Here is a 25161-nt window from a genome sequence, read left to right as displayed (position 1 = left end):
AGATAAATCTAAGCGACGAAGAAACAGCAAAACTCTCAGACGCACAGTTTAAAACACTGGTCATCAGGTTCCTAACAGATCTGGTTGATTATAGCCACAATTTAGAGAAACATATGAAGGCTAAACTAAGGGAAATGAATGGAATTCCACAGAAAACCCATAGAGATGAAAAGGAAACTGGGACTCAAATCAATGGAGTGGACCAGAAGAAAGCAAATAATGGCCAAACAGAAAAGAGTCAAGGAGCAAGAATTCAAAGAAATGAGGAGAGTCTTAGGAACCTCCAGGACATCTTTAAACGCTCCAATATCCGAATTATAGGGGTACCAGAAGGGGGAAAGACACAACCACCAGTGGAAAAATTATTTGAACAAATAATAAAAGAAAATTTCCCCAATCTGGCAAAGGAAATAGACTTCCAAGAAATCCAAGAAGCTCAGAGAGTACCAAAAAAGTTGGACTCAAGAAGAAACACACCAAGGCATATCATAATTACATTAGCCAAAATTAAAATGAAGGAGAGAATCCTAGAAGCAGCAAGAGCTAAGGGGACAATCACCTACAAAGGAGTCCCCATCAGACTGTCAGCTGATTTCTCAAAAGAGACCTTACAGGCAAGAAGGGGCTGGAAAGAAATATTCCAAGTCATGAAATCTAAAGACCTACAACCAAGATTGCTCTATCCAGCAAAACTTTCATTTAGAATGGAAGGACAGATAAGGTGCTTCTCAGATAAGATCAAATTCAAGGAGTTCATCATCACCAAGCCCTTATTATATGAAATGTTAAAGGGACTTATCTAAGAAAAAGAAGTTAAAGAAACATGAACAGTGAAAGAACAACAAGCTCACAGTTATTAACAACCACACCTAAAACGAAAGCAAACTAAAAGAACAGCTAGATCAGGAGTGGAAACATAGAAATGAAGATTTCAAGGAGGGTTAGCAACAGGGGAGTGGGAGGAGGAGATGGGGGGAGAAGGTACAGAAAATAAGTAGCATAGACAGTAGATAGAAAATAGATGGGGGGGGGCAAGAATAGCATGGGAAATATAGAACCTAAAGGACTTGAGACACATGGACATAAACTAAAGGGGGGTAATGGTGGGGATGGGGGGCAGGGTGGAGGGGAATGAAGGGGCGAATAGAACAACTGTAACAGCATAATCAATTTAAAAAATAAATTTAAAAAAATAATTAAAAAAATTAAAAAAAATAAAAATTAAAAAATAAATAAATAAATAAATAAAACTATTGCTAACCTGTACATTTGGTTTCCTTACCCGTAATTTTAGCGCTCGATAACTGGAATGTTCCTTGAAAGATCCACTTTGTAGTTGACAATTCTCAACCAGCCATGTTAAAGAATTACAAATTGAATTTTGGTTCTGAGGTACATATTTATGCAATTGTCCCAGTACTCTTAAAACAAAAGCTGTTAACCTTTAAGACAAAATCAAATAAATAAACATTTAGACATTGAATCCCTTCTGGCTTTCCATTTACAGTGTGTTTTAGTTAATACAATGTTTATTTTTTTTATTATTTTTTAAATATTTTATTTATTTATTCTAGAGAGGGGAAGGGAAGGAGAAAGAGTAGGAGAGAAACACCAATGTGTGGCTGCCTGCCACGTGGCTCCCACTGGGGACCTGGCCTGCAACCCAGGTATGCGCCCTGACCAGGAACCGAACCAGCGACCCCTTGCTTCATAGGCCCATGCTCAATCCACTGAGCTTACCAGCCAGGGCTATTTTTTAAATATATTGATTGATTTTGAGAGAGAGAGAAGAAGGGGGTGGGGAGAGAGAGAAAGAAAAACATTGATTTGTTGTTCTGCTTATTCATGCATTCATTGGGTGATTCTTGTTTGTGTCCCGACCAGGGATAGAACCTGCAATCTTGGCATATCAGGACCACGCTTTAATGGAGAGCTACCCAGCCAGAGCCATTGTTTATTCTTTAAAAAACAACAATACTTTAAAATTAATGATATTTATTCATTGTACTTTTTGCATATTCCCCTCCCCCCCGTTTTAAAAAGTATTTAGGTACAAGTTGATTTTTTTCTATGCATATGTTTCTCTCAAGGAAGCTGTGGAATTGAGTCTAGGACAGTACACAAGTGTTCCTATGTTCTGGCTGCGACACCATCCATTCAGTTTTGCCTAGAACTCTGGAGAGGCTCTGGGTGTTTCCTGAAAGACTGTTGCATCTTCCTGTGGGGATTCTGTTCTCCAGGCATTTAGTTCCCAACTCCTGTTGTGGTGGTTTCCAGTCTGGATCAATACCCACCCATTGTATCCAGGTAGTTACCTTCTAGTTGGTATGCTACCTTCTAGAAGGTAGTTACCTTCTAGTTGGTAGTTACCCTCTAGTTGGAGATTTACATATCTTTTAAAATGTGCCATCCACACAAGGTTAGACCCAATTCTAAGGTACAGTCTGTGAGACTTGATGACTGATTGGATATAAAGCCAAAAAAAGGGGGGAGAGGTCAAATGAGGGTTAAAGTACAGAGCATTGCTGTACACTGAATAAGAAACCAGAGAAACAAAAGAATGAATTTTATATGATTGGGTTTGAAGGGCCTTTGGCTCCCACACCCTGGAAATGTGGATCTGGAGCTTAAGAAAGAAGTTAAGTCTTGAGATATTGCTTAGGGAACCATCTGCATAGAAGTTATGGAAGTCATGGGCAAGAGTGAGATCGTACAAGGAGAGATTACAGAAGATAAGAGGGTCCAGAATGAAATCCTGAGGACTCTTAATAGTTAAAGGGCATAATCTAAAAGTCAATTATTCTAGGTCATAAATTCTTTAAGAGTGCTTCATATTGCAGAGCCTACAAAGCCATGGCATACTCTGCTTTTAGTAAATGCTTTGTCAAAGCACGACAGTATTTTTTTATTGACTATGCTATTACAGTTGTCCCATTCTCCCCCCTTCACTCCTCTCTGCCCTGCACCACTCCCACATTCCCCCCACTTACTTCATGTACATGGGTCGTACATATAAGTTCTTTGGCTTCTTCGCTTTCCATACTATTCTTACCCTCCCCCTTTCTATTTTCTACCTACCATCTATGCTACTTATTCTCTGTACCTTTTCCCCTTCTCTCCCCCAAGACTCCCCTGTTGATAACCCTCAGTGTGATCTCCATTTCTGTGGTTCCGTTCTAGTTCTAGTTGTTTACTTAGTTTCCTTTTGTTTTTGTTTTAGGTGTGGTTGTTAATATTATGAGTTTGCTGTCATTTTACTGTTCATATTTTTTATCTTCCTCTTCTTAGATAAATCTCTTTAACATTTCATATAATAAGGGCTTGGTGATGATGAACTCCTTGAACTTGGTCTTATCTGAGAAGCACTTTATCTGCCTTTCCATTCTAAGTGAAAGCTTTGCTGGATAGAGCAATCTTGGATGTAGGTCCTTGCCTTTCATGACTTGGAATACTTCTTTCCAGCCCCTTCTGGTCTGTAAGGTCTCTTTTGAGAAATCAGCTGACAGTCTGATGGGAACTCCTCTGTAGGTGACTGTCCCCATATCTCTTGCTGCTTCTAGGGTTCTCTCCTTCATTTTAATCTTGGCTAATGTAATTATGATGTGCCTTGGTGTGTTCTTCCTTGGGTCCAACTTCTTTGGGGTTCTCTGAGCTTCCTGAACTTTCTGAAAGTCTATTACCTTTGTCAGATTGGGGAAGTTCTCCTCTATTATTTGTTCCAATAAGTTTTCTACTCATGGCTGTTCCTCTTCCCCTTCTGGTACCCCTATAATTCAGATGTTGGAATGTTTAAAGATGTCCTGGAGGTTCCTACGCCTCTCCTCATTTTTTTGAATTCTTGTTTCTTCATTCTTTCCTAGTTGAATGTTTCTTTCTTCCTTCTGGTCCACTCCATTGACTTGAGTCCCAGTTTCCTTCCCATCACTATTGGTTTCCTGTACATTTTCCTTTCTTTCACTTAGCATAGCCTTCATTTTTTCATCTAATTTGTGACAAAATTCAACCAATTCTGTGGGCATCCTAATTACCAGTGTTTTGAACTGTGTATCTGATAGGGTGGCTATCTCTTCTTCACTTAGTTGTATTTGTTCTGGAGCTTTGATCTGTTCTTTTGTTTGGGCCATTTTTTTTTGTCTTGATGTGCGGGGCGGAGCCTTAGATGTTCACCAGGGTGGGGTAACCCACCTCCCTGGGTTGTGATAGTATGTGGGAAAGGGGTCCAATGGGGAACAATGGCATTTGGTCCACTCTCTACCAGATATCAGTCACTTCCCCCATGCAAATTGGGCCCTTCTGATGCTGATTCCCTTGAGGGCAGGTTTGTGTACATTCTAGGACCCTGTGGGTCTCTCCCACAAACTCTCCTGTGAGGCTGAGAGTTTCTCCCACTGCCACCTCAACCCCCACAGGTGTTTTCAATCAGAAGTTTGAGGCTTTATTTCCTCATGCTGGAGCTCTGGGTTGCAGGGTCTGTCTTGCTCCTTAATTGTTTCTCCCAGTTTATCCGTACGTGATTGTGGGACCACCAAGTCTGCAATCTGCTGCCTCGCTGGGTCCCCCCACTGCTGCCTTGCTGGCCAGCTGCAGCCTTGTGTGCCCAGTTCCACAATCCGACGCCTAGCTGTGTCCGCCAGCTGCCTCCTTGCTATGAGTCCTCTCTGCCCTGCCTGCCCACCTCCGCCCCTCCTACTGGTCTGGATGAATGTGTCTTCTTTAACTGCTTGGTTGTTGAATTTGCATACAGTTTGATTTTCTGTTAGTTCTGGTTGTTTTTTTGTTTTTAAATTCTTATTGTCCTTCTTTTGGTTGTGCAAGGAGGCACAGTGTGTCTACCTATGCCTTCATCTTGGTCAGAAGTCCGGTATTTTTTTAAAATAGATTCCTGTATGGATTTAATGAATCCAGACTGTCTTTCCCTCAAAATCATCAGAATTATGGAATTTACTATACTTCACTGAATAAGTACTTTTGAGTACCCACTGTGTGACAGGTATGTACCAGGTGCTAGGTATACTTTGAAATTCCCATGTAGAGCTTACATGGTAGTGGCTGTCTGACAGACAGTAAGTGAGATAAGTAAGAATATTAGTAATAGAGGATGGGGAATTGGGAGGCTGGGTGAAATAGGTGAAAGGGATAAGCAAAAAATAAAAACTCATCGACATAGACAACTATGGTGATTACCAGAGGGAAAGGGGGTTGGGGACAGGCAGAAAAGGGTAAAGGGGGGATAAATGTTGACCGAAGGAGACTTAACTTGGGATAAGGAACACACAATACAATATACAGATGACATATTATAAAATTGTACACTTGAAACCTATATCATTTTATTAACTAATATCATCCTAGTAAGTTCAATTAAAAGATTAGCCCTGGCCAGGAAGCTAAATTGGTTACAGCATTGTCCCTATGTGTCCGGGTTGCGGGTTTGATCTCTGGTCAGGGCACATATAAGAAGCAACCAATGAATGCATAAACAAGTGAAACAACAAATTGATGCTTCCCCCTCTCTTTTGCTCTTTTTCTCTCTCTCTCTAAAAATCAATAAATAAAAATTTTTAATTAAAGAATTTGAGTAATATATTCTAAGGAGAAAAGGAAAGTGGGGAGAAGGAAATAAAGTGTTGGGATGGGAATGGGGTATGATTTAGATAGAATGATTGGCAGAGGCCTCGCTGAGAAGCTGACTTTTAGAAAAGACATGAGGGAGATAAAGAAGAAAGCCATGCTGATACCTGGGGGAAGCATTCCAGATAGAAGAACAGTCAGTGCAAAGGCCCTGAGTTTGCAAGCATGACTGATGTGTTTGACGAACAGCAGGGAGGCTACTGAGGTTTGAGCGGAATGAAAGAGAGTAGAAGGGAATGTAGATGGAGAGGTTGGGGGGGGTGGAGGGGGCAAACCATGGAGGGCCTTGTAGATCATAGCAAGAACTTTGTTTTTTGCCCTGGTGAGATGGGAAGCCCCTGAATCATTTCGAATGGCATGAACTAACTTTAATGAAGTCATTCCAGATGCTATGCAACACAGATTGAAGAGAGGCAAGAGCTGAAGCCAAAAAACCTGAGGAGGCTAGTGCAATAATCCAGGTGAGAGATGAGAGTGGCTTGGGCCAGGATAGTACAGTGGAGCTGGTGAGAAGCAGTCAAATCCAGGATATATTTTGAAGGTGCAACCGAAGGTATTTGCTGGATCAGATGTGGTTTGGAAGAGAAAGAAGTCAGTGAAGGATGACTAGGCTTTTTTAGCCTGAGCAACCAGGCAAATAAAGTTTCTGTAAAGATCATTATTCTTCAGTTAATTAATCAACTACTATATATGAAATGCAAGTCAAACCTTCTACTTACCAAGAACTAGCTTCTCCATTTTTCCACATGTTATAAGAATAGTCAGGATTTTGGTAGGACATGATGCTTATCATCCCTAAGAGGTACCAGAAAAAGAAGTGCTTCAGTGACCTCCATTTCCAATCAAAGAGTGCTTTATTAGCCCCTGGTAGTGGTAGATTCCTCTTGGTGTTGGGCAGTAAGCATATACTCTGTGTGTGGCCAACACTGAACTTCTCAAATGAAGTATACAAATCGCTTAAATTGGGAACTATCAAGTACGACCTTCTGAGCTCACTCACTCAGGAAGGAAGTGCTCTGTAGATCTGGAATGCAGGTGTCTTGACTCTCGTCCAGGCATTTTAGTAAGTGAAGCCAAAACGCAACAGCAGATAGTATTTACTCACAGTGAAGTCTGCCTTAGGATGTTTTTTGCTGAAATGCTTTTACAATTAAGCTTCTGTATAACTCATAACAACATAAATATTAGTTGAATTAAACTATTTAAAAACCAAAATTTTTGTGTACAATATGTAAAATAGATTTTTTTACCTTCTTTTAATTTTTTCTTCAGGTACTCTTTTTTAGTTAATGAATTAGGGGAAAAAATGTTCCAGTGATCTCCCGCCTCCAGGTAGTGGTAAATGTAGAATACCGGGACAATGCTCATCAACTCCGCCTCCGCGTTCCCCTTGGGGAGGTGGGTGAGGATATCAATGCCTTCCCGACTCAGGACTGCAGACATGATCTCACCCATAAGCATTCCTGGAACACACACACAAAATTCAAATTAGACACAATCAATTTCTATGAGTTTCTGTGTAACAGTATATTTTAAATAGAGATAAGAGCAAGCATCTTTATTCTTTCATGTTTATCTAGGCAGTTGAATTACTTCTCAGTACTGGGGAGCTAAAAAAAAAGATCTGTTTAGGAAGCTCAATTTAAAAGAAATACCAAAAGTAGGCTTAAAACTACCACTGTTATATGGTGGTAAGCTGGTGTAAATACAGTGGGCGGATTACTACATAGAGTGCATGGCAAATTAGTTGCCATTCAACCTGATAGCGTTGACATAAATGGTATTAATTAGTTGCTTCTACAAAGCAAAGCAAAGCAAAGAATCTGAACTGTGAACACCCTGTGAATGCTGTGAGGGCCCTGTCCATGATTCATGATGCTGCCCTGGGCAAACAGTGCTCTTATATACACAACGAGGTTGCACATGGTTGAAAGAGTCCTTTGCAGTGCTACATTCAGTGATTCTAAGATTTTATCTGAGATAAAGTGTAATCAGGATCATAGATCACTTTGATAATATGTATGTCATTGAATTGTAAATGCTGGAGACAGGGAAAAAAACCACCAAAGACACCACTTTTGCAAATGCATTGGAGGGGAGAGAACCCCTCTGGGGCTGGTAGTTTAGCAGAGCAGTGCTGTTCTGCTACTGTTCAGCGGTGCTGTTTTGTTTAGCTCCCCAGTACTGTTAGGGGGCCATTTACAGTTCATAAAGCATTCTCTGGAACAGGCCTGGCCACCAAGATCCAGTTCTTAAGTCCAGAAGCAGCTGCATCCCCATGGTAAAGATGTCTTTGGGCCAGTGACAGCCCCCACCCTCTAGCATGGAGATTAAATCTCCATTTAAATCAGGTCAGTAGAAGAAGATAGTTGGAAAAGTGGTCTGGGATTTGAAGGTGGGAATAGGAGTCAGGTACTCCCAGAGGTAAATTTGTATATGCTATTGACTAGAGCAGAGAAGAAACAGAATAATCATGAGGATATTTGATTTTTGTTTGAAGAACAAAGTAAAATGAGAAATAAAAGTGGCATTTGTTAATTTACCTTTTATACTCACAGTCCTTTTGATTTTTGTTTTGGGGACCAAATCTAATGGTACCCTGTATGGGAACTCCTTTTGTCTGCTTGTGACACCTGAAATTTAAAGAAAAAAAATTCTTAGATTTACAGAGTTCTCAAGGGATGGCTATTTGCAAATTATTTAATATAGCTACCTCTAAGGATTTTTTAATACAAAACATTCTTTTACAGTAACAATGTTAAAATTTTGGTAGGAAGTTAAAACAATCAAGGATTTTTATCAAAGCCTAGGCTTATTTAATCTTTTGAAATAAAGCATTAAATTTGATTGTAAGCTTCCTGGTCATTACAAGATAGGAAACAAATAGGTTATATAAATCGTATTCACCAGTAAAAGTAAGATTGCTATTTTGTTCAAAGAGAAAATTGTTCTTAGAATTGAAATCTAAAAATAACTAACATGTAATTCCTTAGTCAAGGAAATATGAAGATTAGCTCCACTAGGAAACATGCCCGAAACTCTTTCCACTTCCTCTCCTTAGTGTTATTTAGATACTTTTTCTCTATGCACAATAACAGAGTTTTAGCATACCAGTACCAGAGCATTTTTCTACTGTAATCAATGGTTTACTTCATAAAGAGTATAATATTTACCATTTTACTAATAGAATAGTAAGAGCTCTGCAAAGTTCCTTAAATGCATTGTTACACTGGATCCTCACAACATCCCTGTATGTTAGGTCTATTATTTTTTTATTTTATAGATGAGGAAACTGAGGCTTAGAAAGCAAATTGCTCAAGGTCGCAAAGCACTACAGGTGGATCTGTGAGCTGAACTCCAGAAGTTTTATTGCGTAGCCCATAATAGTCACCACGAAGAGACTCTACCTCCCGTTGTCCTGCTAAGAAAGTTCTGTAAGGGCAGAAACCGTCCCTTACTGAATGCTATAGTCCTAGCACTCAATACAGTCCCCGGCACATGGCAGACACTTAAAAAAATAGTGACATTTTGCAATTTAATGGACAAGTAATGTGACTTTGCAGAAGAGACAGGAACATGCCTCAGGTAACTTTTCTTCATTAACCTTTGATAAGTGCTGAGGATATAATATTAAGATAAACTCAGTGAGACATTTAAGAGGTTTACAGTGATTGAAAGGAGGATGGAATTTAGAAAGAGCTTACTCTATACATGACATTGGGAAAAACACTTAATCCTTCTATGCCTTGGTTTGCTCATCAGTTAAACAGAGATAATGGTATTTTCCTGAAAGGGATTTTGTGAGAGTAAAAATAATATAACCCCCAAAATCTGGTAAACGGTTCATGAACTATATATGGTACTTAATGACAGTTGGTTGTTTGAAATTATCTTAATTTGATCCTCCATCATTTTTTCCATCAATACCTGCTCTTGACTATTTCACTTCTCACTACCAACTCTGCTACCAGATGGAAAAGGTACAGAAAACAAAGTTAAAACTAAAAAGAAGTCAGTTTTACTCCCTTGTCAGAGATGATGGTGAAAACTCATCAAGACATCCCATATAAAGGCCAGAGAGATTAAAACATTTAAAAGTTAAATCTGTAAAACCAATAAGATAAAATATGTTTGTGAACTCATAGTGTGGGGAGGCTTCTTAAAGCCTACCCCCCAAATATAAAATAATAAAATGAAATTATAATGAATTTGACTGTATCAGAATAAAGAGTCCTGTTCAAAATCAAAACACACTGTGGTTCAGCACTGCATGAAGTAAACTGGAAGCAAAATCAACAAGAAATGGATAAGAAAACCCAAATGGAAAATAGAAAAAAGTGTAAAAGATAGGACTAGGTAATGTACAGATGGGAAAGCCCAAATGGCTAACATGTATATGAAAAAATGTTTAAAATCACTAGTAATCAGACGAATCCAAATTAAAACAATAAAGAAATATCACTTTCTACCCCTGAAAAGTAGAGCGTTTTAGAGAGGCCAGGAACACCAAGTTCCTTGGTGAGAATGTGGAGACATGAAAACCCTCACGCAGTGCTGGTGGAAGTGTAAACAGTACAGCCATTACGGAGAGAAATGTGACAGAAGTATACTATATTCGGGGAGGCTGGGATGGGAAAATAGAACTTGTACCTTTTTGGAAGTGCATTCAATGTATGTCTGCCCTCTGACACAGCAGTCCTCCTCCTAGGTACACAGTCTACCCAAGATTAAAGATAAAGAGAGAATCTTAAAAGCAGCAAGAGGAAAGGAGAGAGTTACCTACAAAGGAGTGCCCGTAAGACTATCAAGCTGATTTCTCCAAAGAGACCTTGCAGGCAAGAAGGGGCTGGAAAGAAGTATTCAAAGTCATGAAAGGCAAGGACCCATATCCAAGATTGCTGTATCCAGCAAAGCTCTCATTTAGAATGGAAGGGCAGATGAAGTACTTCCCAGATAAGGTCAAGTTAAAGGACTTCATCATTACCAAGCCCTTATTATATGAAATGTTAAAGAAACTTATCTAAGAAAAAGAAGATAAAAAATATGAACAGTAAAATGACAGCAAACTCACAACTATCAACAAATGAACCTAAAAAAAAAAACAATGAAAACAAAAACTAAGCAAACAACTGGAACAGGAACAGAATCAGAGAAATGGACATCACAAGGAGGGTTTCGAGTGGGGAAGGGGGAAGGGGGAAGGGAGGAATGGGGGGGAAGGTACAGGGAAGAAGCATAATTGGTAGCACAAAATAGATGGGGAGAGGTCAAAAAAAGGTATAGAAAACAGAGAACTCAAAGAATTTATATGTACAACCTATGGATATGAACTAAGGGGGAGGTGGAATACTGGAGGGTTGGGGGGTGCAGGGTGGAGGGGAGATAAAGGGGGAAAAATTAGGAAAATTGTAACAGCATAACCGATAAAATATACTTAAAAAAAGAAACAAATAGGGCTAGTCTTGAGTACTGAGTTTGTGTTTAGTCTCTTTTTAAACTGATATCCCACAATATTAATCACTATTAATTTACAATTTGCTCTGATACCTCCTTCTTCCTCACCGACAGATTTTTCAGATTTCTTCTAATGTTACTGTCCATGTACTTTTCCAAATACATCGTGGTTTAAAAAAAACAACCCGACTTCCAGCCAAGATGGAGGCGTAGGTAGAAATACTGTACCTCCTCACACAACCAAGTTTATGAACAACAAATATTTAAAAACCAAAACAGAGAGAAAATTAAACTGTACCAAAGTCCAACAACAATGAACCATTCATCCAGACTGGTAAGAGGGGTGGAATCAGCAGCTGGTAGAGAGGGGTTTTGCGGGGAAAAAACAGCTGACTGACTCAGGCGCTCAGGCGGCGGTTGGCAGATCCCAGGCCTGGGGTGGCAACAGGCGGACCCAGTGAGGGCACAAGGTGGCTGGCTGACCATGGTCACACATTCGCACGCAGATAAACCAGGCAAAGGAGCAAGCAGTGAGATAGACCGTACAACCCAGGGCCCCAGCGCCAGAAAATAAGCCTAAAAGCACCAACTGGAAAAACTTTAGGGGGTCGAGGTGCCAGGAGAGGCTCCCAGGCTCACAGAGAGTTCACTGGAGAGACCCACAGGGTCCTGGAGGCTGCACAAGCCCACACATCTGGGAACCAGCACCAGAAGGGCCCAATTTGCTTGTGGGAAGCAGCAGAGGGGACCAAAATCTGAGAGAGAGCAGAAAAAAATGACATTGCCCCTCTCTGATCCTGCCCTCATATACAGTGTCACAATCCAGCAACCTGGGTTGCCCTGCCCTGGTGAACACCTAAGGCTCTGCAGCTCATATGTAACAAGCGCAAACAGACCAAAACATTATGGCTCAAGAAGAACAGCTCAAAGCCCCAGAGCCAATACTTCTAAGTGACCAAGAGATAGCCAACCTACCAGATGCACAGTTCAAAACACTGGTGACCAGGTCCTCACATAACTGGTTAATTTTTAGTCACAAATTAGATGAACAAATGAAGGCTTCACTAAGTGAAATGAAGGGAAATGCACAGGGAATCAATAGTGATGGGAAGGAAACTGGGACTCAAATTAATTGAGTGGACCAGAAGGAAGAATAAAATGACCAAACAGAAAACAATGAAGAAACAAGAATTCAAAAGAATGAGGAGAGGTTTAGGAACCTTCAGGACATCTTTAAATGTTCCAACATCCGAATTATAGGGGTACCAGAAGGGGAAGAGGAACAGCCATGAGTGGAAAACTTATTGGAACAAATAATAGAGGAGAACTTCCCCAATCTGGCAAAGGTAATAGACTTCCAGGAAGTCCAGGAAGTTCAGAGAGTCCCAAAGAAGTTGGACCCAAGGAAGAACACACCAAGGCACATCATAATTACATTAGCCAAGATTAAAATGAAGGAGAGAATCCTAGGAGCAGCAAGAGATAAGGGGACTGTCACCTACAAAGGGGTTCCCATCAGACTGTCAGCTGATTTCTCAAAAGAGACCTTATAGGCAAGAAGGGGCTGGAAAGAAGTATTCCAAGTCATGAAAAGCAAGGACCTACATCCAAGATTGATCTATCCAGCAAAGCTTTCATTTAGAATGGAAGGGCAGGTAAAGTGCTTCTCAGATAAGGTCAAATTCAAGGAGTTCATCATCATCAAGTCCTTATTATATGAAATGTTAAAGGGACTTATCTAAGAAAGATAAGATAAAAATATGAACAGTGAAAGAACAGCACACTCACAGTTATTAAGAACCAAACCTAAAACAAAAGCAAACTAAGAGGACATCTAGATCAGAAGCAGAACCATAGAAATGGAGATCACATGGGGGGGTTAACAGGGGAGTGGGAGGAGGAGGGCGGGAGAAGGTACAGAGAATAAGTAGCATAGATGATAGGTAGAAAATAGGGGGGAGGGCAAGAATAGTATGGGAAATATAGAATCTAAAGAAATTGTGACACATGGACATGAACTAAAGGGGGGGAATGGGGGGAGTGGGTGTGCAGGGTAGAGGGAAATGAAGGGGGGAAATGAAACAACTGTAATGGCATAAATCAATAAAACATATATTTTTTAAAAACCCCAGAAACCATGTGGCTCGGTTGGTTGGAGCATTGTCCAGTACACCAAAATTTTCAGGTTTGATTCTCCATCAGGGCATATACCTAAACTGCAGGGTCAGTACCTGGTTGGTGCCTGTACAGGAGGCAACTGTTTGATGTTCCTCTCATTCTTTCCCTCCCACTCTCCTCTTTCCCTTCCTTTGTCTCTAAAATCAATAAACATCCTCAGGTGAGGATTAAGGAAAAAAACAGAACTCTATAAAATCTTATTCTGGTATAGCAATTCCAATATATAAATAATGGAAGTATTCAATAAAATCTCTGAAATAAACTGGACAGAACTGATTGCCATCTTTATCCTATTTAGCACTCTAGAAAGTAATGAAGATACCTAAGATATCTAAAATGGTAAGGGGAAAAAGTCATATGACAAGGTTGGAAAGAGGCATAAACTTTTTTTAACCAAGATTTTTGATGGAGCCCTGACTGGTGTGGCTCAGTGGATTGAGCGCTGGCCTGCAAACCAAAGGCTCGCTGGTTTAATTCCCAGTCAGGGCCCATGCCTGGGTTGTCGGCCAGGTCCCCAGTGGCGGGGGCAGGGGGGTGCTTGAGAGCCAACCACACATTGATGTTTCTCTCCCTCTCTCTTTCCCTTCCCCTCTCTCTAAAAGTAAATGAATAAAATATTTTTTAAAAAAGAAAAGAATTGTTAACTGAGCACATTATAAATTTTATAAATAGACTATATTTAGACCTTGATTAAGTGCTTACATTTCTGCAAAAATTCTAGCCTTGAGAAGATTTGGAATATCTGCATTGAAGAAAAAAAGGGAAGCAGGAAAAACTACAAATGGTTTGTAAAGTGATTAATCAACATTATTGTATTTTCAAATAATGCATGTTAAGTAAGTATGTAACTTTTTCTTATATGTTCTTTGGACTGATGGCACAATAAAAATACTATAATTATTATTGTGTTGGATAGAAAATGATTACTATCTAAGGGAAATCATGCAATTGCTACTATTTCAATGCTTACATTTAAAACTAATGGAATTGTATTTAAACCCATCCAGATTACAGTACGATACATGCTATCAAGAATGGCAATGAACTAAGAAGTGGACATTCCTGATTCTAGACAATTAATATTTTGAAAAATAGTGTTTCAAGTTACATAATACTGCAGTTTCTAGAGCAAAAGATGACACATAAAATAGAAAATTATTCTGCCTACCATAAATACCCTTGGGGTCCAGAGTAATACCAGCATAACTTTCCTTTTTCACACCTTCTGGCTAAAATAAAGGCAGAAAACATTCAGTTAATAACATAATTATATCTATATGACATGAATTCTTAGACCACTTTTCCAATTAAAAAATCCTTTTTTGGGGGAAGAAGGCAAGAATGTTTAAAAACTTAAATGCATACATGCAGGAATAAGATTTTCTGGCAATCTGCATAATAATCAGAACAAACACTTAAAATAGAAATTATAAGCCAGGCAATATTGACCTAAGTGCTTTGTATGCTTCAGCTCATTTAACCTCAAAACCACTCTGTGAAGTAGGTGCTATTACTACTCCCATTTGACAGATGAGGAAACTGACACAGAGATCAAGAAACATATCCAGTGGCGCACTGCTAGGAAGTGGTGGAGCCAAGATTCAAATCCACGGAGCCTGGCTCCAGAGCCTGTGCGTGGAACTACCATGCAAGGATGCATGGAACTAGTCTTGCACGAAATGAGTTAACACATGCTTACTGAAGTGAATTTCACAGCTGACATCAGAACTCAGAGAATGAAGACTGTGAACCCTGAGAAAGAAAACACCTACTAAGAAGGGCTTTTGGTGGCTAGCTGGGCTCAAAAAAAAAAAAAAGAAAACAAGCCTAGCATCCATTGCACACAGGGGCCTCTCACACAAATCGCGCTTCAGGGAGAAACCTATGCTAAACAGCCTGCATCTGCCCACCTGCACTGTGTTTCTGCCATCTCAGTAAGCCTTTATAAAAGAGTTCCTGGAATCTTATTTTAACCAACAGAACTGAGGCTTTCCCCATCCAATCAAAGCTGCCCAGCTCTAACCAACCAGAGTAGCTCTCTTCTATCCATTCAAGACAGTGCCTTTTGGACCAATCAAACTTTGAAGATTTGGAGTCCTCATTTGCATAAGGACAGACCAATCAGGGATCAACAGTGAGGACTTCTGTCCATATAAGCAGCTCCCCTCTAGCTTTGAGAGCACACTCTCCCTTTCCAGAAGGTTGAAGGCTGTGCTCTGTTGGCTGAGCTGAAACATTGGAGATGTCCCTGGGACCTGGGAGCAGAGCAAATCAATGCAAGCAGAGCAGACTGTGAACTCTCAATTCTATCGGTTCACATTCTAGTGAACAAAGAAAATTAAAGTCACCCTACAGCCGGAGATATCCAGTTTTCACAATTTGGTATACATCTTTCCAGTTTTTTTTCCCCCAACACATTTAGAAAGCATGTTCTTTAAATCTATATATGTGCCAGATATTATACTAGCCACCAGAGATATAAATGAATTATGCCCATGCATTTATACTGTAGAACTTACAGTCTAGAAAATTTTCCTTTTCATAAAAGAATAAGTAAACAGACCAAAAAAGGAAGAAAACTATCATGTTTTAAGTATTATTTACCCATACAGTCTGTTGAATGTCTTAAGATTCTTGCTCAGAGTCACATGGCTAGTTAATGAGAGAGCTGTGTCTTCCATGAATCTACAATTTGGGGTGCAAGAATTCACATTCTAGTGAACCGATAGAATTGAGAACTATATTAAAGGAAGTAGGCCAAATCACAGGAGAGCAGACCAGCACAGAGTAAACCGAACCATCAAGGAGCAGAACAGGGCTTTCCAGCTGGAGAGGGGCTAGGCCCCAGGCCTGCCTCACAGCCATGCTGTTTTTATAGCTGTGCTATATCACAATTAGCCGTTTTGCACTGAACGAAGTTTCTTTCTTGCACCCCAAATTGTAGATTCATGGAAGACACAGCTCTCTCATTAACTAGCCATGTGACTCTGAGCAAGAATCTTAAGACATTCAACAGACTGTATGGGTAAATAATACTTAAAACATGATAGTTTTCTTCCTTTTTTGGTCTGTTTACTTATTCTTTTATGAAAAGGAAAATTTTCTAGACTGTAAGTTCTACAGTATAAATGCATGGGCATAATTCATTTATATCTCTGGTGGCTAGTATAATATCTGGCACATATATAGATTTAAAGAACATGCTTTCTAAATGTGTTGGGGGAAAAAAAACTGGAAAGATGTATACCAAATTGTGAAAACTGGATATCTCTGGCTGTAGGGTGACTTTAATTTTCTTTGTTTTTTCCAGTATTCTATATTTTCTACAATAAGCAAGTATTGCTTTATTTAAATTTTAAAAACATAATTTCAGAGTTAAAGAAAAGTTACAAGAGTAGGACAAAAAAGTCTGAGGTAACCACCCAGATTTCCCTAAAGGTTAACATTTTGTTACATGTACATTATTATTTTCTGTGTCTCTTTCTGAATTACGGAGCGTATGGCTGCTGATAACTTTTTTTCAGAATGAAAAAAGTGATTTTAAAAGAATCAGGCAAAACATGTTTTTCTTACCACCACTCGTAATGTTTTTACTAAGACTTCTTTTCCTAGCGCAGAGACCAGTGAAAAGTTGATGCTATGGAGGCCAACTTCCAGAGGAAGCACGGTAAAGGTCACCGGGTGACTGGACGAGCCCTCTACTGTCTGGTGCAGACATCTGGAGGTCTTTTTCCCCTGAGGGTCGACAGCTGAACTTCCTGAAGAACAGATTCCCTCCACAGGAGACATTGTAACACAGAACTGAAATATCACCAAAGAACAGTTACATCAAAACACTTTATGATAAGGAAAGTATGTCCTGACTGTGTTCATCTGGATATAAACCCTCCCCTGGTACTTTTACAGTGTTAAATAATCCCGTAGATTTAAGGTAGAGGAGAAAGCTAACTTCAGATTTTCCAAAACACACACATGAGTTGCTATACCTTAGCAACATGAAGGGATGTCTAGAAAGCTCGCCATGTCCCAGAAATACTTTCTCTTCCTTACACTGCTACCTACTAAGTCGGGGGCAAAGCTACTGAAGTTCTTTGTTCATGTTGTTGTGACAGCATTTGTAACATTGTCTTTATTTTAGACAGTGGGAACCCCAGGCTCAGGCACTCTTTTCTTTTTTTAATTTTTTATTTAATTTTAGAGAGAGGGGAAGGAAGAGAGATAGAGAGGGAGAGAAACATCAATGTGTGGTTGCCTCTCACATGGCCCCCACTGGGGACCTGGTCTGCAACCCAGGCATGTGCCCTGACCAGGAATTGAACTGGCGATCCTTTGGTTCACAGCCCAAGCTCAATCCACTGAGCTACACCAGCGAGGGCCACTCTTTTCTTTTTCAAAATTATTTTATCATTGTTCAATTACAGTTGTCCACATTTTCCTCCCACCCCCTCCAAACCCACCTCCCTCCCTTGCTTCCACCCTCCCCCTTGGTTTTGTCTATGTGTCCTTTATAGTAGTTTCAGGTACTCTTATTCATTTCATATCTTTTAGCTCAGTCTTTGGTATTCAACAAATGGTTTTATGAAAAACTGAAAACTCCATCTCTTGGCATTTAAGGCCTCGCCCAATATGCCTCCAAATTAATTTATCAATTAATTAATTGATACCTAATTTTACCTTGGTATCAATTACCTAAGTAATTGTACCTTGTACAATTTTACAACCACTTGTACCTAATTTTACAACCAGACTCTGCCTCCAGAAAAAACTAGGTTCAAATCTTGGCTCTGCCTCTTACTGTGTGATGTCAGCAGGTTGTAAGACTTCTTTCAGTCTCCATTTCCCTATATTTGTACTGGGGATAATAATGGTAGCTACTGACTTCTGGCTCAAATGGTGAATAATTTTCACTTCCCCTCCAAAATCTAGTGAACTGATAGAATTGAGAACTATACCCAAAAGAATATAATAACTAGGATAAATTAAATAGGGAAACAAAAAGAGTGCCAATATTCAACAACTAATTTTGAGGAATTTCTAAAAGATGAAAAGTTCCTTCTCCCTCTTCAGAAACAAACAACTAGGGTGGATGGGGCACGAATTAAAGAAACCGATTGGGTCATATTGGTTTATAATGTTGAACTGAGTTGAGTTTTTATTTTTTGTGTCTGTGATAATTCCATTAATAGAGTTATCAGAAAGAGAATTCTTTTTTTTTTCATTTACATGTACATACCATAAATACCTACTTACCCTCATCCCAGACATCCTATAGTTGTAAACAGTTCCTGTCAATTGGATCTGTTCCCCTCGTACAACAGAATACGGTATATTCATTTCCAGGAAGACATCTTTGAACACCTTTGCCTTGACAGTATTAGAAACACATATACCTTCAGCACAATGTAAAAGCAAAGTAGAGGCATATTAGCGAATTCCTATAATACTTTATTAGTATTAAAATGTCTCAAGAAAAAAATTTGATCATATTTTTTTCATTATTGTCATCCCATGTTCTTGAATTTTCTATTCATTGATCTTTATTTCATTAATTATTGGTATTAACAGAAATCTCTGTTGTCCAACAAATATTGAATTCTGTTTAAGGCATGAATTTTTCAACTAAAGCACCAAATCTCTTTTTAGATATTTATCACTGGCTCTGTTTAATGGGTATAAAATTTTGACTGTGGAAACCAAGATTTTATAATAACAAAAAAACAGGCAACAAATGAACAGAATCATTCCTGAAGTTCTTCATATAAGTATCTGCACTAAATCACCACACAAGGGCATCAACTCAGGAGAGCATTCATACACTTGTTTCCAACTCTGCTCAAGCTCCTAGTCACTGAGAACAATGAAGAAAAATAGGGGATTGACATCAGCATTTACAAAATGATGGCGGAGAGAAGAACAAAAGAGGAAATTGACATGGTCAAAAAATGGGCATATCTAAGTTGTTTTGTAGTATATTAAAAAGAATATTTAAAAAATGTCACCACTTAAGTCCTGGGTAAACTACTGGTAAACAGACAATAGCCAAATAACTATATATTTTTTTGATGATGGCAAAAATACAGCATTTTTTCAATGCCATTATTGAAACAAATCATCAAACTACATTTTGATAATCAAATCACTCGTTAAATGAGTATATAACTTAAACGTGCTTACCACTATCTGAAATGCCAACACCTTGAATTTCCCAGGTAGTTAGAGAATCAGGTAGCACAAACTGCAACCGCTTACTGAAAGTTAAAACACTAATGGTCAAATATAGTGGAACATTGATTAATCCAACCAGACAGCACTCATTAGCAGAACTTTTGCTATATACTACTGTAGAAGAGAAAAATCACAGCAAAATAAAATCATGTTGAGTATTAAGGAAAATTAAGCAAGAAAAATATATTCCATACATCTCTTACTGGTTATATGTTTTTAGATTTTTCACTTTTATGATGAGAATTAAAATTCAGAAAGATGCCTTTGAAACATTACAAATTTGAAACATACAAAACAAAGAAAAATTATGTTTATTGCATAGTATGTTCTAAAATAGGTAAGCAAAGCAATACATCTTAATAGTGTTCATAAAAAAGTTGACATAACTAAAAATTGCTGATTAAAATTAAGTTTATAAATTTATTTTATTCAACAAATATCTATTGTCTACCACTTTTATGTCAGGCATAGTGCTGAGTGTATAGCACTTAGAAGATGTAGTCTTGGGACTTTCAGCAAAGATAGAGGGATAGGTTGATACACTTTGCCTCCTCACATAACCAAAAGAAGGACAACAACAAATTTTAAAACAAAAAAATAATCAGAACTGCCAGAAAATCAAACTGTATGGAAGTCCAATAACCAAGGAATTTAAGAAGAAACATTCATCCAGACCAGTAGGAGGGGTGGAGACAGGCAGCGCGGGTGGAGAGGACTTGTGGCAAGGTGGCGGCTGGCAGACCAGGTGAGGTGGCAGCAGGCAGAGGAGGCAGCCCCACATTTGCGTGCAGATAAACTGGGAGGAACAACTGGGGAGCAAGACAGACCATGCTACCCAGGGTTCCATTGTGGGGAGATAAAAACTTAAAGCCTCTGACGGAAATAACCTGTGGGGGTTGAAATGGAAGTGGGAGAAACTCCCAGTCTCACAGGGGAGTTTATTGGAGAGACCCACAGAGTCCTAGAACATACACTAACACACCTACCTGGGAATCAGCACCAGAAGGGCCCGATTTGCTTGTGGTTAGTGGAGGAAGTGACTGAAAGCTGGCGAAGAGCTGAGCAAGCAGCATTGTTCCCTCTTGGACTCCTTTCCCACATATAGCGCCACACGGTGTGGGTTGCCCTGCCCTGGCAAATACCTAAGGCTCCACCCCTTACTATATAACAGGCATGTCCAAACAAAATCGTATGGCCTAAATGAAAGAATAGATGAAAGCTCCAGAAAAAAATACAACTAAGTGATGAAGAGATAGTCAACATATCAGATGCAGAGTTCAAAACAATGGTCATTAGGATGCTCACAGAAATGGCTGAGTATGGTCACAAAATAAAGTAAGAAGTGAAGGCTATGAAAAGTGAAATAAAGGAAAATGTACAGGTAACCAACAGTGAAGGGAAGGAAACCAGGACTCATTCAATGATTTGGACCAGATTTGGACTGATTTGAAAGGAAGAAATAAGCATTCAACCAGAACAGAATGAAGAAACAGAAACTCAAAAAAATGAGGAAAGGCTGAGGAACTTCTGGGACAACTTTAAATGTTCCAACATCCGAATCATAGGGGTGACAGAAGGAGAAAAGGAAGAACAAGAAATTGAAAACTTATTTAAAAACATAATGAAGGAGAACTTCCCTAATCTGGCAAAGGCAGTAGACTTCCAGGAAGCCCAAAGAGTCCCAAAGAAGTTGGACCCAAGGGAGAACACACCAAGGCACATCATAATTACATTACCCAATATTAAAATGAAGAAGAGAATCCTAGAAGCAGCGAGAGATAAGGGGACAGTCACCTACAAAGGAGTTCCCCTCAGACTGTCAGATGATTTCTCAAAAGAGACCTTGCAGGCAAGAAGGGGCTGGAAAGAAGTATTCCAAGTCATGAAAAGCAAGGACCTACATCCAAGATTGCTCTATCCAGCAAAGTTTTCATTTAGAATGGAAAGGCAGATAAAGTGCTTCTCAGATAAGGTCAAGTTAAAGGAGTTCTTCATCACCAAGCCCTTATTATAGGAAATGTTAAAGGGACTTATCTAAGAAAAAGAAGATAAAAAATATGAACAGTAAAATGACAACAAACTCACAGCTATCAACAACCAAACCTAAAAAACAAAAACAAACTAAGCAAACAACTAGAACAGGAACAGAATCACAGAAATGGAGATCGCATGGAGGGTTATCGGCAGGGAGGGGGAGGGGAGATAATGAGGGAAAGGGGACGGGGAATAAGAAGCATAAATAGCACGTACAAAATGGGAGATTAAGAATAATATAGGAAATAGAGAAGCCAAAGAATTTATATGTATGACCCATGGACATGAGCTAAGGTGTGGGAATGATAGTGGGAGCAGGACTAAGGGGAATAAAGGGGAGGAAAAATGGGAAAACTGTAATAGCATAATCAATAAAATATATTTAAAAAATAAAAAAAGATGTAGCCCTGCTCACAAGTAGTTTACAGTCTAGTTAAAAAATAGTTAAGTAAATACATTGCAGTGCATTGTAATAACTGTACTGATAAAGCATTAAAAAATTCAGGTGCAGTTTGCATTTATTCAACACATTCATTTTAGTGCCTCTACAAGCCAGACAGACTTCACGCCAGGTCCTAGATGTAAAGCAGTAACCTGAATTTAGCCCTTGCCCTGGAAGTAATTACACCTCAATGTGGAAGATGGGCAGGTAAGTTAGGCCCTTATAATTCTGTGACACATACAACAGAATTAATCCGGAAAGGTAATTTATCCAATCACTGGTAGGGTAGAGAACAGTGATGGGGAGGCTTACCAGAGAAGTGTTAGCCAAGGGGCAATGTCAGCTGAAATGACGACACTATGCAAGAAGATTTAGAGGTGACAAAGGCAGAGAAGAGGAGACCCATTAGAAAACTGACGCCAGGCTCGGGACTCAGTGCCTTGACTGCTCCTTGAAAAGTCAGTGCTTTGAGCCCCCCAAGGAAGGGTGTTGGTCAGGGACTTGGCATTACTATCACGGTTTTCAGTGCCTGGTACCAAGTAGGCATTCCATTAAAATGTGTTGAATATTGGAATTTAAAGAGAAAAAAACTTTCTTTTTATTAACCAACATTTGTTTTATGGTGCAGATATTTCAGGATAAGAAGGGCTGCCTAACAGTGTATAGCACCATTGTGCTCGGTTAATGCTTACGGAAGAGAAGTGAAATTAAATGAACAGAACTCTTCTGCCTTGGACTCAATTACTAGAGCAAAGCACATAAGAAAAAGAAAAGTGAAGCAAAAATAATTTGGCCACATGGGAGTAGCATCTTAACTCTTAAATAAACTATTGGGAAATGAGTAATCTTCAGATTTTTGGCCATAATATTTGCAAATTCTCACATTTTTCAAAGTAATGTCAAGGAAGTATAATGGCTAGACCTTTGCTAGACAGGACAAGGGTGTCACGGTCTGAGCCATTCTTACTAAATGCTATTCTTGCTAACTGTTAAAATGTAGCACAGTATTTTGCAACCAGCTGTAAATGGGATAAGCTTGACAGGAACCCAACCAGGTAAGTGAGGCCAACTGCAAATAAGAAATCAACATGAACTTGACCAAATAGTATATATAAGCGATGGCTAAGCCTCCCATTTGGAGGAGGAGCTTTGGATATGAATCCCTTGCCTGCTTTACTTGTTGAAAGTAAATCAAACTACCTTGCAGTAGATGTTGGAAGGCAGGAGATGGGGTCAACGTGGTAAACCACTGGAGTTCTGTGGGGAGTTGCTGCAAGTTTGTGACACTGTCTGGAGACATGATGAACTTCCCATAACCAGCTTTCTGGAAAATAGCTCCTTATTTCTGTCTTGGTTATTGGTGCCAGGGTCTGTATATCTGGGGAAAATAGTATATTCTACTATAGAAAAACAATATAAATTTCATTTATAGCCAAATTTTAAAATATGAACATTAATCTAAAACAAGCATTTTCTGAAAGCTCAGTGAAACACGTCACCTAATGATTTCAAAATGGCAGTATTAGAACTTCTTCATTAATAGCATTTACAAAACAGGCATAAAAATATCTTTAATTATTTGTTTTCTAAATTAAGATTGGAAGTGGAAATTAAATGTTTAGTGTTCCTGAGATTATATAAGATACTAATCAGTCTATAAAGTTATTTGCATTCTTATAATTGCAATAATTCTGTTTATGTGATTCTCTGCTTAGAAATTCATTTATCATGTATTCCCTTTACTCAAAATCAATAGAACTTCTGTTCCTGTCCAAGATGAACTAGTAGGGACTAGGGTTATCCTTCTGTCTTGAAAATACAGAATATCAGACACACCATCTAAAATAGTTTTCAGACACCAGAACATAAGGGACCCAGCATTGCGGTCCCTGAGAGAAAGGAGAAGGTTAGGTAAACCCTAAAGTCATCCAGGTTTTTTCTCTGAAGACAGTTTACAGGCTGCAGGGCAGGGAGAGGAGCCCACGCAGACCTTTGCAGAGTTACAGCAACACACACTGGAGTTTTGGGAAGTCAAACTGTCTAGAATAAGGAGCAAAGTACCAGAGAGAAGCTGCAGAGATTGAGTTCCATGCAGCTGAAGCCAAACCAGACAATTATAATAGAAAAATTGGACAATGAAAAAATATATGTACCAGGTTGTTCATGAAAATGCTGACTGTAATATGTGAAAAGTCTGAAAACTTAAATATGGCTAATAACATGATTTTGGTAAGTACCCACAAAATTTTATGTTTGCAGAAATATATCCATTTAAAAGGACAATGTTTAAGATGCACTACTAAGCAAAACAATCAGATTATAAAACAGGAGCTGTTATTCTGCTTTTATCTGTTTTTTTCAAGTAGGTAAAATTCCTTCACTTTTTTTATTGTTATTCTATTATAGTTGTCCCACTTTTTCCCTCTTTGCCCTCCTCCCCCTAGGCTACCCCCTGCTCCCACAGTCAATTCCCACACTGTTGTCCATGCCCATGGGTCACTCGTACATGTTCTTTGACTAGTCCCTTACCCTTCTTTCTGCCATTATCCCCCTCCCTTCTCTCCTCTGGCCAATGTCAATCTGTTCCATGTTTCCATGCCTGTGGTTCTATTTTGTTCATTAGTTTATTTTGTTTACCAGACTTCTCTTACAGGTGAGATCATATGGTATTTGTCTTTCACCAACTCACTTATTTCACTTAGCATAATACTCTCCAGTTCCATCCATGCTATCACAAAAGGTAGGAGTTCCTTCTTTCTTTCTGCTACATAGTATTCCATTGTGTTAATGTACCACCATTTTTTGATCCACTCATTTACTGATGGGCACTTAGGCTGTTTCCAGCACTTGGCTATTGTATATAGTGCTGCCATATTAACTGACCATAGACATGGGTTTATTTCTGGGTCCTCTGTTCTGTTCCATTGATCTTATAGTCTGTTCTTATGCCAGTACTAGACTATACTGATTACAGTGGCCATTAGTATAGTTTAATTATTGGGTATTGTGATCCCTCCTACTTTGTTCTTCTTTCTTGCTTTTGTCTATTTTGTTTTGACTAAATATAAATGAAACAAAGCCCTAAAATTTCTGAAAATATATTAATAAGAGTTCTATAAAATCTGAAAATACTCGTATATATTGTGCTTGAAACTGAAATAAGGTTTCAGCTTTTACATAAGCACACTTAACCTTAA

General features: G+C 39.0%; 1 protein-coding gene across 2 annotated transcripts in view; it reads right to left on the bottom strand.

Annotated features, from left to right (window-relative positions):
• C5 (complement C5) overlaps positions 1–25161 on the bottom strand; it is a 92054-nt gene that overhangs the window by 29544 nt on the left and 37349 nt on the right. For both annotated transcript variants that reach the window (XM_053656159.1, XM_053656160.1), the window contains exons 18-26: positions 23165–23342; positions 19438–19511; positions 18514–18653; positions 16837–17064; positions 14432–14492; positions 8175–8264; positions 6882–7094; positions 6351–6426; positions 1283–1442 (exon numbers count right to left, since the gene is read on the bottom strand). In XM_053656159.1, the coding sequence (XP_053512134.1) occupies positions 1283–1442; positions 6351–6426; positions 6882–7094; positions 8175–8264; positions 14432–14492; positions 16837–17064; positions 18514–18653; positions 19438–19511; positions 23165–23342 (1220 nt within the window). The remainder of the gene's footprint in view (positions 1–1282; positions 1443–6350; positions 6427–6881; positions 7095–8174; positions 8265–14431; positions 14493–16836; positions 17065–18513; positions 18654–19437; positions 19512–23164; positions 23343–25161) is intronic.

Source organism: Artibeus jamaicensis, unplaced genomic scaffold (genome assembly GCF_021234435.1).
Source record: "Artibeus jamaicensis isolate MK-2021 breed Jamaican fruit bat unplaced genomic scaffold, CSHL_Jam_final scaffold_1964, whole genome shotgun sequence".
NCBI lineage: Eukaryota > Metazoa > Chordata > Mammalia > Chiroptera > Phyllostomidae > Artibeus > Artibeus jamaicensis.
The sequence above is the reverse complement of the archived record's forward strand: the minus strand, read 5'-3'. Positions and strand labels throughout refer to the sequence as shown.